Source organism: Balearica regulorum, chromosome Z (genome assembly GCF_011004875.1).
Source record: "Balearica regulorum gibbericeps isolate bBalReg1 chromosome Z, bBalReg1.pri, whole genome shotgun sequence".
NCBI lineage: Eukaryota > Metazoa > Chordata > Aves > Gruiformes > Gruidae > Balearica > Balearica regulorum.
In genome coordinates, this window is record NC_046220.1 from 58280445 (window position 1) to 58295617 (window position 15173).

General features: G+C 41.3%; 1 protein-coding gene across 1 annotated transcript in view; it reads left to right on the forward strand.

Annotated features, from left to right (window-relative positions):
- The window catches only part of MAP1B (microtubule associated protein 1B), a 72826-nt gene extending 64636 nt beyond the window's left edge, over positions 1-8190 (forward strand). The window contains exons 6-7 of the mRNA XM_075740564.1: positions 2093-2331; positions 3480-8190. Coding sequence (XP_075596679.1) covers positions 2093-2331; positions 3480-3635 — 395 coding nt within the window. The 3' untranslated portion in view covers positions 3636-8190. The remainder of the gene's footprint in view (positions 1-2092; positions 2332-3479) is intronic.
- Positions 8191-15173: the final 6983 nt, after the last annotated feature.

Genomic DNA, 15173 nt, shown 5'->3' on the forward strand with positions numbered 1-15173 from the left:
ATGTGGTTTGTAGCAAATTCCCAAAGTCCAAGTTTTAAATATAAATCTAGCAAGTAAAGTCCACATCTAACTGCATGAAATGCACTAAATTAACTTCTGTATTCTGAGAAACTTAATGTTTCAATTTGCTCAGAGAGTATATGAAATATAAAGAACTTCATTCCAGCTGTCTAAACTGTTAACAAACTAATAGAATTACAAGTACCACTTTTGTAGGTGAAGTGAAATCGGTAGCAAAGTGAACCACTTTATTCATTATAAGAAACAAGCAGGCACAATTCTCTTAACATAAATTAATGTGATTTAATATTGTGGGAGGCAAAGGTACTGTCGGCTATTGGATGCTCTTATTACTTTGCTGGATTACTTTTAATGCAAGTATTTTAAAAAATTATAACAGTAGTAAGAGCATTTTCAATGAACTAAGCATGTACATCATATAATCCGGTTAAAGTCTTATGCCATCAGTGATGACTAAACATACAGAAAGTTAATGTGATTTTGAATGACTGTTGTGTATTCTAAGTAGTAATAAAATATGAATTGGATTACTGAAGGAGGCATTGTGCTATTCTGTTGTTTCCAGCAGATCTTGTTAGAGAGTGTTTGGGGGATACTTTAATTTTGCTGTTGTCAGGACTGATGTACTGTTGAAAGTTTTTTTACAAGGAGCAGGTCTAGGATTCAGTACAAACAAACCAGCATTCAACTGTCTTTATCTTCCCCATTGTAAGTGGTCCACTGTTCTTTCTTACACCATCTTTTGCATGTCTCTGTTAGTAGATGCGTTTCAAAGCAGCAGTACAGTTCCTCATGCTCTACATTTCTCTAGCACTTTAGCTCTATATGAGATTCTTCTTCCTTAAAGCATACCTTGTGAGGTATACACTAGAGCAGAAGACAAGGCTCTATCTGATAATGACATTTAAGTGTAAAATGTAACATCTTAGTATTTTATCCAGTGTTGGTACCCACAAGTCAGAAGGATATATCATAGATTTTTTATCATAAAAGATGATAAAAGATTTTGTAACTTAACCAGTAGTAAAAGCTCTCTAATTCAGGAAATCTTATTATATCATGATGCTTATTTGGCATGTTGCCCTATGATGAATGGCAGAACAAGCTAGACAGCTGTAATGGAATTTGCTGGCCTTACAGTATGTGACCCTAAATAGAGTGTATTGCTCAGATAATTGTTTTCCAAACTTCATCCTCTGTAACAACACAAGAAGGCTAATAGAACATAAACAGTGATTATCTGGATAAGACTACTGTTTGAATCCTGATTTTCAGTTTACACCATGATCCAGTGCGTGGCAAAATCCACTTTTTTTTGGTGCAGTATTTTTAATATATTTAAACTTTGAACTTCTTTTTGACTGAAGCTCTTGTTAGAACAAGTGCTGTACGATGTACAGCAGCAAAACCATGCTTCCTCCTACCTTTTGTGATAAGTTGCTAATTTGAGTATGCAAATAAGGATTCAGCAGACAAACACTTATTCTCAGTTCCCTGAAGTAACTGCTTTACAAGTTTCTCTGTCCTCCCAAGTTCGTCTTTGCCCCTCTTTCTGCTCACATGTAGTGTCTTCCTGATGCACCTGTAAGGCAGCCTGAGCATATCAACAGCTACTATGCCTTGCTATGTGCTGATACCCCAAATCTCAGGACTGCTTCAAATCTGCATGGCTCCCTGTGTGACCCTAGGTTTTATAGTTGTGTGTACCTGAGACTTTCAAAAGCTGTACTTCTTAACCTGGAAAATAATACCACCGTTTATTGAATGGTAATTCAGTAATCACAGCCCTGCATAGTAATTATTGGAAAATAGTGGTATATTACTGGGAAAGGTTCAGTTAATTGTTGGTTATGTGGTAGTGAGTTTTTATTGTATTATATAGTTACAGTTATTCAGATTTTTTCCTCCCATTACAATCATAATTGGAATACAACAGAGCTGGAACATGTCATTAGGTGTAGGAGGGTAATGCCATAACTGGACACATCTCACCTCAGCAGTTATAACAGTAATGAATAAATGCATGTTTTTAACCAGCCTGTGATATATGCTTTTTTTTTTATTTCTGAAGGACCTGGGAATACTAAGGTGGCAAAATCTACAGCAGTGCCTCCAGGACCTCCAGTGTATTTGGATTTGGTGTACATTCCCAACCACAGCAATAGCAAGAACGTCGACGTTGAGTTTTTCAAGAGGGTGCGGTCATCCTACTACGTGGTGAGCGGGAACGATTCTGCAGCTGAGGAGCCAAGCAGGGCTGTTCTGGACTCCCTGCTGGAGGGCAAGGCACAGTGGGAGAGTAACATGCAGGTAGGTTCTTCACTAGTGTCTCTACCTGGAAATTTAACCTTTTCTAGGAAGCAACTAAGGGAAGCCAGAGTGCCTCTGGAGTGGACAGTCGCTGCCCGGAAATGGGGTCCCCAGGCTGGCTATCTCGTTTCACTGATGATGTGAGAGGGCACCCGAGCGAAGCACAGAGCTGCACTGCGCTCAGCCACTCCCCATTTCTGACCCTTCTGACTTGTTCCCGGTGAATAAAACAGTTGGGAGCTGGTTTACAGGGCCGTTTGGCTGTTTCTTCTTCTTACTATACCAAACCAAGTTTGGAAAAATTGCAGTTTGTAAGTAGGAAAGACAAGTAGCTGTTTCATGGTTTATATGGTGTTGCGGTGTAGCCCTAGCTGGCAGCTCACCATCACGCAGCTGCTCGCTCACTCCCGCCCCCCCCCCCCCCCCGCCCTTCTCCCTAGTGGGATGGGGAGGAGAATGGGAAGACAGAAGCAAACCCCGTGGGTTGGGATAAGGGCAGGTTACTGGGACAGCAAAGGGGGAAGGAAATAACAACAGCAGCACTTATAACGGAATATACAAAGTGTGTGATACACAATGCAGTTTCTCACCTGACCCTAGACACCCAACCAGTCCCCCAGCTGCCACTCCTCCTCAACTGGCCCCCTTTATATGCTGAGCATGATGTCATATGGTATGGAATATCCCTTTGACTAGTTCAGGTCACCTGTCCTGGCTGTGTCCCTTACCAGCTTCTTGTGAAAATTAATTCTATCCTAGCCAAAAAACAGGACATATGGTAATCACGTATACTTGGAAACTTCATGCACCTTTCTATCATGATCAATAAGTAAACAAAATATTTGGCCATAATCTGAAGGGCTATCAGTGCAGACTACAGAGTGCTACTTCTCTGGAAAGCTGCTTCTCACCACCTTACAAAGCCAAGATTTTATTTTGATAAACTACTTCTCTGCAGTAATTTTACCTTACCTACATGTTTATTTATTTCCTTTTATCCATCCATTTATTAAAGTATTTATTGCATAAGGACTCACTCTTTCCAAAAGGGAAACATACTTGTTGGCTGGGGCTTCTGACAAAGATGTTTTTCTTTTCAGCTGTTTCCATTGCCCATTCCTCAGGACTTCTCCTATTTTGTGTTGCAGGTGACCTTAATCCCAACCCATGACTCAGAAGTGATGAGGGAATGGTACCAAGAGACCCATGAGAAACAGCAGGACCTCAACATCATGGTTTTGGCAAGCAGCAGCACTGTTGTTATGCAAGATGAATCTTTTCCCGCATGCAAGATTGAACTGTAAGAACAAGACCATGCACCACAAGATTAAACTTTATTTCCAGAAATTCTTCAGTTTGAAAACACCTTTTCTAAAAATTCAACCCATCTATTTCAACTGCTGAACTATATACCTGCCAAATGCTATACTGTGTCATGGTGATGCAAGTCACTAATATTTTTCAGTCTTTGCTGATTGCTAAGGGAAATAACAGTATTCCCATAGTAGGGTTCAAATTACTGCAAAAATACAGATCCAGTTTCATCTCCGCTGAACATTTGGAAACCATGCACTAGCAGCCCCAACTGACTTCTGCCAGGTAGAGGCATTTGCCCTCTAATGAAACACAAAGAGAGAGAAAGAGAGAGAGGGGTAGGAGGAGAAAGTAAAAAAAATAATTAGAACTGCATTAGTCTCATGGCAATAGATGTATCGCTTACTGCAGTCTGCTTACGCTCTTACATGAAATGAAAGTTTTAAATTTGTATCAATCTGAGCTATCGCAAGGGGGATCCTTTTTTACAGAATTAAGGTAGCTGGAAAATAAAAAGAAACAGAACGTGGCTAGGAAGGGACGCACAACCTAAACGCTCATCAGCAGTTTTCCACTTTAATTTGAACTCTGCATACTGACATACCATAACAATCATAGGCCAAATATGCACGTAGTCTGCACCCCATCCAGAAGTCTAAAACCTTTCTTTCAACACGCAGAATTGTTGGTCTAAGGCATGCTCCCAGTGAAAGTCCACTTATTCCAGCCAGAACTGACCAGTCCACATGCTTGAACACCCATGTCCACTGTTGATTAACTGAAGCAAAATACCAAAGCGGTCGGGAGTACATACAGTAGACGATTTGCCTTAGAAAGTGACTTGAATGTACAAAGAAACTTGATGCACTTATTTTTTAATGTTGAGACAGCAAATTTATAAAACATCTGTGTAGGATCATAGTTACACCAGTAAAGAAGTGTGAGTGTGCATGTGTGGTACTAGAAACCCATCTGACTGGTCAAATGGCTTGGTGCTATGAATTACGTGTGTTAGTTATGTGAACGCTTCATTGATGCACCTGGACAGCTCAACAAGGCCACATGAGCATTTTTTTGAAAGCTTCTTTTGTACTGTGGAAGCAAGATTGAAGTGGTGTCCAGTATCAGAGTTACAAAACTTAATGAAACATTCGGAATGATGAAAAAGGTTACCTGTGAGCCTGTACAGTATTCAACCTTCCTTTGTCTTACCTTATTTTATTTGTTTAATTTAAGAGTGAATATGGGAACAAATGTACAGAAACCTTTTTTTTAGTGCTGCGTGAACTTTTAATAGATGAATTTTTAACAAACAGTTTCATTTGCAGGAAAATGCAAAGAAAAATTTTTCAGGTGAAGGCAATTTTTTTAGTAGTTTTGTAAGATAAATTAATAATGTTTAAGGTTCTAGTGAGAATGGATATTGAGGTAAAATTTATTGAAAATAGTCAACTGCCAATACCTTTTCGGGGTGGGGGGTGGAAGGGCACCCTGGCGGTAAAATCAATCTATTGATGATGACAGAAAATGGGATTTGAAAAGTTGATTGCCTAATACTTACAAGGATATAACCTACATTCTCAACCCTCACAAGATCTTGAAAAAAAGATAGAATAAGCAATAAGCTGAAATAAGTCATTCTTTCCCCTCCTCTCCTTTCCTCTTTCCTCTCTCTTTCATCTCCTCTCCTCTCTCTTTCCTCCTCTTTCTATTTGTCCCCTTCCCTTCCCTTCCCTTCCCTTCCCTTCCCTTCCCTTCCCTTCCCTTCCCTTCCCTTCCCTTCCCTTCCCTTCCCTTCCCTTCCCTTCCCTTCCCTTCCCTTCCCTTCCCTTCCCTTCCCTTTCCTCCTCTCATTTCCCCTTCTTTTACTCTTCCTCTTCCTTTCTCCTTCCTTTCCTTCCCTTTCCTCCTTCCTCTACCCCTTTCTTTCCTTCTCTAGACTGTTTGCAGAACAACAGCATCACTGTTCTGTGATTTAAGACAGTTTGGATTTTTTTAGGCCTAGAAATTTTACCCCAATTAAAAAAAATAATCTTGTTACATTGTAGAAGGTTTGCAAATCTGAATTTAAAGAAGGTGTAAAGGCCTCCAGAATGGAGATATGTGCTGGTCTGTATGATTCACGATTATGGCTGGTATTAAGTTTCACAATGTAGTGAACTATGACCTCATTTTATTTTCTTTACTTATAATTTATTTCAATTTTACATTGTTAGGATATTTTTGTTTAATAGGTATATGTTTGCACTCCTAATTTTTATGAGGGTTTTTTAATACTGCTTTAGGGTCCTTTAAATATGGGCTCCTGGGGCCCATTTAATGCTGTGAATTACTGTGTGTCAGTTGTTGGGGGTTTTGATTTATTTTTAATGTCTTCTCTTTTTTTAGGTATCTCTAGCAATGCTGTTTTATTTATTGCTATACCTTTTAAGTCGTTAAGAATAACTCAGAATGACTATGGCACAAAAGGCAGATGGAAATGTATTGTGAAAACAAGCATGTTTGCTGGGCTCATAAAAATTCACTTAAAATTGCTTTTGTAATACATTGTCTACAAAGTTGTAGGTGAAATGTTGGGCAGAATAGTTGTACTATTTCTACAATTCTTTCTGCTTTGTCTACTTTCTTATATAGGTCAGATTTCAAACTTTTTGAGTGGGTGGGAACAGATTTTCTGATTTTCTGACAATATCTGAAATGGTTTGTATTTCTGCTTTGGCAGAAAATCTGTTTTAAGTACAGCAGTGGTCCTGAGACGAATCTCACTTACGCCACTTACTCCTGTGAATCAGGAGCAATTTCACTACAGTCAGGGACGTTACAGTCATTTGGTCCTACTGTAAATGAAATTGGAATCAAGCCTTAAGTCTCCCCAAGCAAGTTCGTGATGGCTCAAGCATTTGTTTACTTTTAAAATAGTAACAATAATTAGACAGTTACAGCTGATCTTAAAATGTACTTTCGCTTTTTTGCTGCTACAAGATTATTAAAACCCCAGTCTGGCTATTCTGAGGTATTGTAATGCCTGTTCCATCCATTCCCTTTCAAATGGCAATGGCGCCTGGGTGCAACACAGCGATGAACTCCTCCATTAGCTCCTCTTGCCCTTAATGTCTTTCCTGCCTGTGGAACTAATCTAACTGTGCTAGTCCTAGTACTACACAATTAGTTTAGTGTAACAGTCATCAAAATGTACCGTGTACATTAACGATGAGTGCTGTTGATCAGCATAGATTTCTAGGAGCATGGTTTGTTATTGATTACTCTAATTATAAAAATTCAATATCTGAGTGTAAAGGACACTCCATTTAAACGACGGTATTACCCGTAAAAGCATCCCCAGTCATGATCTTTATGCTATTACTATACTGCTTCATATAATGCAATGAAGAATTAACTTTAGAGATCCCACCCCACTCCTGAACTTAGACAGGGCCTCTCTTGCATGCCTTTTCAAAGTCCTGTGGTGGGCCTGACTTCATCGACCTCTATTTACACCCCATCTTTCACAGAAATCACTTTTGATTATTATTTTTTTTTAAATTTACTTTACATACTGTGGTGAATGGAGATAGCTGTGTATATGAATGTGTTGGATTTTTTTTTTAAGTTGTCTATGATAGCTTACGCATTTTAGGAGAGTTCTGGTACTCATTTACTAAGATTTAATCAATTAGTTAATTGAATTTTCAATCCCTCCCACCACAAGCAAGTCAGCTCCAAAGAGTGCTTACTGTGCATTTGGGACATTTCTGTCATACGCTTCTCTTTGTTCATCTGTCGCCAGAGGTTCTTGCTCAGTAATGATGTTTTGAGAGAAATAGTAATTTTATTGGTCTGGATTTATTAGAAAAGGAGAAAGTATAATGTTTACACTTGAAAGAAACAAGCTTTCATCTTTTCACTTAATAATTGAACAAAACACTAAAAGCAACTAGGGGTAAGCATTTCTTAGAATGCAATTATATTATTCACCTGGTTTAAAAATGTTTGCTATTTAAAAAGAAAAAAGTCTGTTTGTTGTGACTTTACAAAAAAATCTAAAAAAAAAAAAGTAACTAAATAAAACAATGTCATAAAAATATAGAAAAAAAAAAAAAAAAAAGAAGAATTAAAAAAGCAGCTTCTCTGCACTAGACTAGCTAGGAGCTCCAGATGGCAGGAGCTACCTCTTCAAGACTGGGCTGTAATCACAACTGTAAAAGAGGAAATATGGAATATGCTTTCACGCATTTGCATGCAGCCATTATCTTCCAAACTATGGAAAGAAACAGTCTTGTTGCTGGCTGAGAAGCACCTCACACACCTCCTCTCTCTTGTTCTGAATGGTGTTTGTGTCAGTCTGCAGCTGTGTATGGTATTATGTCTTATAATCCTGCATCACTTCTATTCTATCCAGTCATATCTAATGTAGAAAATTAGTTTCCAGTGAAAGTAATATGTAGTGCTTTTATGATATTTGTGTGCAATATCCCCTCTTCCATTGAGGATATTTGATGTAAAGGAAACAAACTCAGTTCCACAATAAAATACAAAAGTGGTAAATTGGTGTTGACATGTTTCTTGTCTTTGTGTATGTATGTATTTTTAAGTTTTCCCTTTCCTTCAATCATGTTTACCTACTATATGGGTTTTTTTTTCTCAAAAGACCAATGACTATTTAAATACTAGATGAGAAACAATCTCTATTTATAAATTGGAAAATATATGCAGAAGATTACTTTTATCTCTTGTGGCGTAAAACATTACCATGATGTACCATGACATGGCTTTTTTTCATTGTTCTCATTTCTGTATCCCTCAGCAGCATGAGAAAACACTTCATTTTCAGTAAGTACACGTTCAAGGGGCTGTGTCGGAGATGATACCAAATAAAGTTACATCAAACTGAGCCCACCCTGGTTTGGAAAAGAGGTCTTTTTCAAAGTTGTTGTAGTTGAACAAGAGCGCACAGCTTGGCTCCAGTGGACATGGACCCTTCCTGACCACCGCTGCCCAGTAACCCTTGTGAGAGGGGATGGAGCATTTGGGAAGCTGGGGTCTCAGTTTAGTTTTTTTACTTTATAAACATCAGACTTTTCTTCTATTGCTGTTAAAAGGATGCTGTAAGATCAGGCTTTCTGCCTTTGTAGTTTTGCTTGCTGCCACGATGCCTGCTCTGGCGAGTTGCAGCAGGCAACTCTTTCTTTTTTTAGCTCCAGGAGAAGGTAACGACAAGAAAGCAGGTACAGGCAGGGGCAGCAGAGAGCAAGGGGTGCTCGCTCCCAGGAGAAGCAGTGGCCCTGCAGGATTTCCTTCACCCTCAGACAGCAGTCTTTTTTGGGGGCCCGCATCTGTCTCCAACACCTAGGGTTTCCTTTGTAACTTCTAATGACATTGATAAGAAATACTGTATTTGGCTTGAATTGGGCTGAGTGTGGCAAAGTAGAGAAAAGTGGACACCAAATGAGATGAGTCAACTGTTGCAAATTTTGTATCTCAAGTATAATTCTGCATATGTCTACATCAAGGTTTCTTGAGCTGTTGTGGTAGATTTGCCTGATGCTACTTAAAATATATTAAAATGATTGTGCAAAGCAGACCAGGTCAGGCTTCAACCCCAATTATTCACTTGCAGTTGCAGGGTGAAGTTCTAGATTTGCACAGATGGGACCATCCATGGTACCTGTGGACAGGGGCAGGCCAGCCTGGTCTGTAGCATTTGGCTTGCTGCTTCCAGATGCCACATGAAAGCTTCTGTTTTCAACGCAGCTGCTGAGGAGGAAAAATTTTATTTCCACTAGTGTTGTTAATGAACAAATTCAGTAAGCTTATGAAGTATTTCAGATGGCATTGGAAAATTATAGTCCCTCAGACCTTTTGGGTCTATCTAAAATGAGGGATCTGTTTTGTGGCATCCTAGACCTGGAGACTGCTTAATACTGATTTCTAGTGTTCTGTGGTTGGGAGGAAATTGTAGCTTTTCATGATTCCTAAGATGGGGTGAAAAGAGTTGTTCAGGGGTCTCTTGCATAATAGCCATGTGACACCTCATAGATCCAACTCATACCCAGCATTGCAGCAAAGATCCTTAGCTTCCTAGAGGGTGTCTGGGCACGTGGTACTTCTGCCATGTAAGCACTGGCCATGTCCTTTACTCAGAGAACAGTGTTTGACTGCTGCCCACTGCTGCGGTCCCTACTTTTATCTCCCACAGACATGACCAGTCCACACTAGCATGATGCCCCGAGGGCGTTGTCCTCAGTTGTGCTGCAAGTACTTTCTTCAGATTCAGCCCAAAACCACAAGAAGCTGAGTAATGCTGAGTGCCCTCAGTTTAACAGGGGATTTGCTGGTTTTTGACTGCATGCTCAGCATCATTTCCACCATAAGTGAAATACAGAGCAGAACTAAGGAACTAAATCAGCAGGTGCTGCAGTCTGCACAAGCTCTGTTCACTGGTTCTCCTTATCTTCTCTCATCCTTACCACTTGATGTAGTTGCTTCTCTGTCATTCAACAACTCCAGCATTATCGGCCTGAGTGTGAATAGCTGGCAAGGTGGGGGTGGAGGTTGACTTGTGCATCTGCTGCCAGCTTTACTGCCAAAACAATTGCATATGCCATGATTTACACATCATACTGCAGCTCAGCCCATCAAATGTGCTTGTGAGAAGATAAGTGAAATAGATGGAACTTATGTCCTAATACAAGCAAAGCTAAATATACTTAACAGTGTCATATACGCTGAGGTTACACCCTGTATACCTGCTAAGGTCCAGAAATTAATTGTGACTGAGCTTTTACAAACCTCATGTTATCTCAGCCCAGCTGTGTTACTTTCTTAGCTCAAAGACTTGAAGGTAAACTGAACCACTAAACCACTTAAATACTTAATATGAACCCCCCAGAGTGCAAGTCAGTTTTTCCAGGAAGAGTTTACAGTTTCCAGAGATGTAATTATATCAACAGTTACCATGTCTACAGACCAGAACAGGCTTGAAACTTTCTTTCCCAATTCATTTAAGGGAGGAATTGCCTGAATTTGCAATAAACAAGACATATTGAAAGCTGAATTTTGTCCCAATAATCTAATGTGCTTGTCAATGGGGCTCTAATGCTATTTCTATGCCTGGGGCATCTGCAATTTAGAATGGGTTGAGTGGACTTGAGTTTATCAGAAAGGTTTAAGAGCAGCAATATAGTACTAAGCAATTGGTAGCTGAGTTCAGTGACAACTTTATGATTACTGAAAGATAGGTATATATATATATATTTCCATGGGGAGATTGACCCAGAGTAGATGGCACAGTTTTCTCTCATGTTTAGTATCTTAAGTTACTCTTGAATTAATGTTTTATTACTAATTCTTGACCTATACTTCATTCTCCACAGTTTTATTTCAAAAGAGTCCCTGTCCCAAGTTCTGGTTGGTTGTCACTTACGTCAGCAGTAGTTTCTCTTCTATAATCAAAAAGAGCCTTGTCCTCATCTCAACATTTCCTATCATTAAATTTCTAGGAAGGTAAATGAAACTTTACTTTCCATAAATGTCCTCAAATACTCACTAGAAATACATTTTGCAAGGCTCAATTGTAGTTTCTACATAAACAGTCCCAGCGAAACCAGCAGCAGTACTTGGAGAATTGGATGTGGACTCCTCAAAGTCAAGGTGCACTCCTCAAAGTCAAGGTGCAATTCCCTTTTGTAACTACAATTCCAGCTTCCTGAGGAGGTGGGGGAAGACAGGACACTTGCAAACCTGTGCCCCGGGCTGTTTTCTGCCTGTCTCAGTGGCACAGTGATGGCTGCTCAGGTCAGAAACCCCCTTGCACCAGCCAACCTTCATCTGCACTTGGGGTAGGTCATCATCCTGGTCCCACTCTTTTAGGGTGACCATAGAGCCCTGGGATGTGCAGGCAAGCAGCTGGGACAGGCCACTGGGGGAGGGAGCAGGTGCTGGAAGCTGTGGGAAGGGGCTCGATACCAGCACTGTGTGTAGGACACGGCGTCTGAGAACATCTAGTAACCTTATCTTGGCAAGGTCGGGTGTTACCATAAATAGGGCCCATCTGTGCAAGGCTTCAGGGAACATTTATTTGAGCTGCAAGGGAATAAATATGTAATTTTCCTCTTGTGAATAATGGATAACGACCTTCAGTGCTTTGCTGGAAGTATTCTGCCAGTGACACTAGTGGGAGGAATAGTTACATATTTGCTTGCCTAATCAGAGGTGTATTATTTGGTGTCTGCCATGGATTTGAATTGGGAAGATGCTTTTTGAATTAAAAGGAAGAGCTTCAACCTTTAAAAAGCTGGGGTTTTTCTCCTAACAGCAGCCAAGTTCATGCCAACATACCAAACAGGCTTTGCATTTGTACTGGTTTCTGTTTCTTTTGGCTAGTATTGTTGAGAGAAGGGTCTCTCCCACACCTGGGGAAACAGGAGAGCTGTTAACACTGCCTAGAAAGTCTGGCAATGCTGTACCATAAGTGCTAGCGCAGGTAGGAATTATTTAGGCTGCTGGTCACTTTGCATGCACAGCTCAGTGACTGTGCATACAAATGTATTGCTCCCGGCACGGGGAGATTTTCCTCTGCCTTTAGCTATACAGATACCAGGATAATGAGCAGGGAAATTATTAAAAATCTTTCACAAAAATGCACTCCTGTGACTTACAAATATACTGACAAGGGAGAAACTGCAATAGCTTTAATCCAAATCACAGCTGTAGTCACAAATGAAAACAGGATGTGAAGGAACATTTTTAGGAGAGATGATCCAAAAAAGGAGATAATGTTACTACCAAGATTTTGGTCTGTCCCCTCCACGAAATATTTTGCCGGTCCCATCCACACACAGAAGGGTCTAGGCAGCTGTCTGAAATAGTACAGCAAGGAGCCGCAGCATTTCAAAAAGCTCGAGAGTGTCCTAGTGAGGAAATGCTCACTGGGTTGTGAGCTTGCATTGAATGAGTGCCAGGGCACAGGACTGGGTGAACTCAACAGCTTTTTTGTGCGGAGAACAAAAGTTTGGGGGTTTTTTATATGCATATATACACACATCCACATTCTTCCCTTAGCATCAGAGCTCACATTTAAGCAACAAGATGAAAAACTCCTGTATGACTTTTTTCTGCTCCCCTTCTAAATGTGACTAGCTGCATCACAGTGGGTGATGGCTATCATCACAGGAGTGCATGCAAAGCCACAGGCATCTGGACAGAAGGGCTTTTGACTAGCTGGGGAGGTGGTGTTGTAAGCGTTCTTCAAACTTCTTGTTAAGAGTAATTCAGCAGCTGAAAAACAGGTTGTGTGTCCAACATGATTTATACAAGGGGGCAAACAGTCGAGTCTACCTTACTTTTCCTGGAGTGGGAAGGACAAAAGCAGGTAAGTCAAGCTGAGTTAGTTGATATTCTGTTGATTTTTCATGCTGCTGCATTTGTGGTGCACAGCTACCATCTGTGTCTCCCTTAGGAAGCTGAGCACATTCCTGAACAGCGCTGGTCTGTGAAGTACCCCATCTCACAAATTCTGTCTCTCTGTTGACTTTGCTCAAAGCTAGTGACCAGGACAGAGAACGAAAGAGGAGAGTACCTTCCTCCCCTCCCTCAAGCTTCAGTTGCTAAGTCATGTTTCCAATCTCTTTAGACTGAGCTGTGTCCAGGGGCCTTGAACCTCAGGCTGCCCAAGCACTTGGTAGCCCAGGCTGCTTGCTGTCTGCAGAGTGGGGGGGCACACTGCTGTCCGAGATGGGGATGCAGGGCAAAGAGACATGCCCAGCCTTCTTGGAGAAAGGGAAGAAATAAATGTGAGATGATATATGGGAGGAACTTGGAGGAGATCAAGGGTAAGGTCAAAGGGCAAGCAGTGATGAGGATTGCTGGAGAATTCAAGAGGGTGTAGGTAGGTTTGGGGAAAATATGAGGATTTGCTAGGTGAGAAAACACTGATTTGGCAGAAGCTGGTTGGTGTTGAGACAGTGGTGAGACCAGGGGTGGAGAGAAGCAAGATGGAGACTACCGGGCCATGGAGAAATACTTGTGGGGCATGAGGGAGGGAAGAGGGGCCCTGGTGTGCAGCTGGCCCAGCTGGTGGAAGTGACAGAAGTAATTTCTTGCTCAGGGTGATACCAAGGGGACAGATAAATGAGAGGGCTTTTGGCTCCTTAAGCCACAAATCATCTGTACCCTGCAGGTCTTGGGTTTGGTGTCCTTCAAAGCTGCGGGAATCTGCTTTGCTGCCTGCAAAGCATTTGGCAGGGAACCCCCTCTCTCCCAAGGGCAGAGGGAGATATGGGAGGAGATTCAGGCGAAGGCAGAGACAAGTTGTATCTACACCATTTAAGTTTAGGCTTGGACTGGTCTCAGGGCATTCAAATCCACAGTGCCTAGAGTAAAACAAGGAGGCATCCTGTAATAATTCATTAACAGGCTACTCAGAGCTTAGAGGAGGATTTGTTTCTCCTATTGCTGTAATAGTTAAGTCTAAATGAAAGGGAGGTTAGTTGTGGGGGAAGTGAAGCGTGCTCTGTGAGAGAGTGGGGGGCATGGCAGCTGGCAGCTTGCTCGAGCTCAATTACCATTAGCAGCCTGGTCTATGTACTGAGCAAGGTGAGGGAGGGTGGCGGTGGGACCAGAAACAGGCTCCTTGTGCTGCCAAGAAACAGATGGTAACAAGAAACAAGGAGAAATGTGCCCGTTGTGGCCTTGCCAGTGTCCCATAAGCAACAAAATCAGCAGCTGCAGCGCGTAGAGGCCATGTGTCAGCAAAGAGGGTCTTAAAACTGTGGTGGCATAGAGAAGATACCAAGAGGGAGAGGCGGCATCTGTAGAGGCTGAGAAAGGCATCAGGATGCAGGAGTGATTGTGAACCTTTGGAGGTACAACCCATGTTCCAATACTGAAGAACTAAAATAAGTGGTCAGGGAAGGGATATTGGTTTTCCAGTGGCTGGACTAGGAGTCATGACCTCTTTAAAGCCACCAGTTTTAAGAGGCTGTTTGGCCTCCTACTCTCCCTTTAGGCTCCCGAACTTCTCCTAGTAATCAGAAAGCATGTAGACCAAGAGTTTTTTCCTCTTCAGGAGACTTGAGAAAAGTTGCCCAGGAAAGTCCACTGCTAGTTTAGTTAGGCCAAGCCACAAAATCATGCACTTGTTTGGAGACAGCACTCTCCTACGCAGTATGGGAGAAACTATGGGACTTGCTGATGAGATGGGCTGAAGGACCTTATTGCCAAATTCTTGGAAGTGAAAGAGTAATCAGGCTCTGAGTGTGTTTGCTAGGAATAAGAGAGTTATTTGGTGTATGTGCATAAGATGCTTTCCTACACTTTTCCTACACAGATTTTCAGGGTGTTCGCACTGGATTTACAGTGAGTTTGTGATATCAGTTTTATAACTGTAGGACTAGAAAGGTGCATGATAAAACTGGAAATGCTTATCGGACCCTGTGGTAAAAGCACAGTGAGACATACTGTTGCTGCCATAACAAGCTACAATACAGCAGGGCTGTTGCTAGAGTCTCCCTGTTTTCAAGGAACCTGCC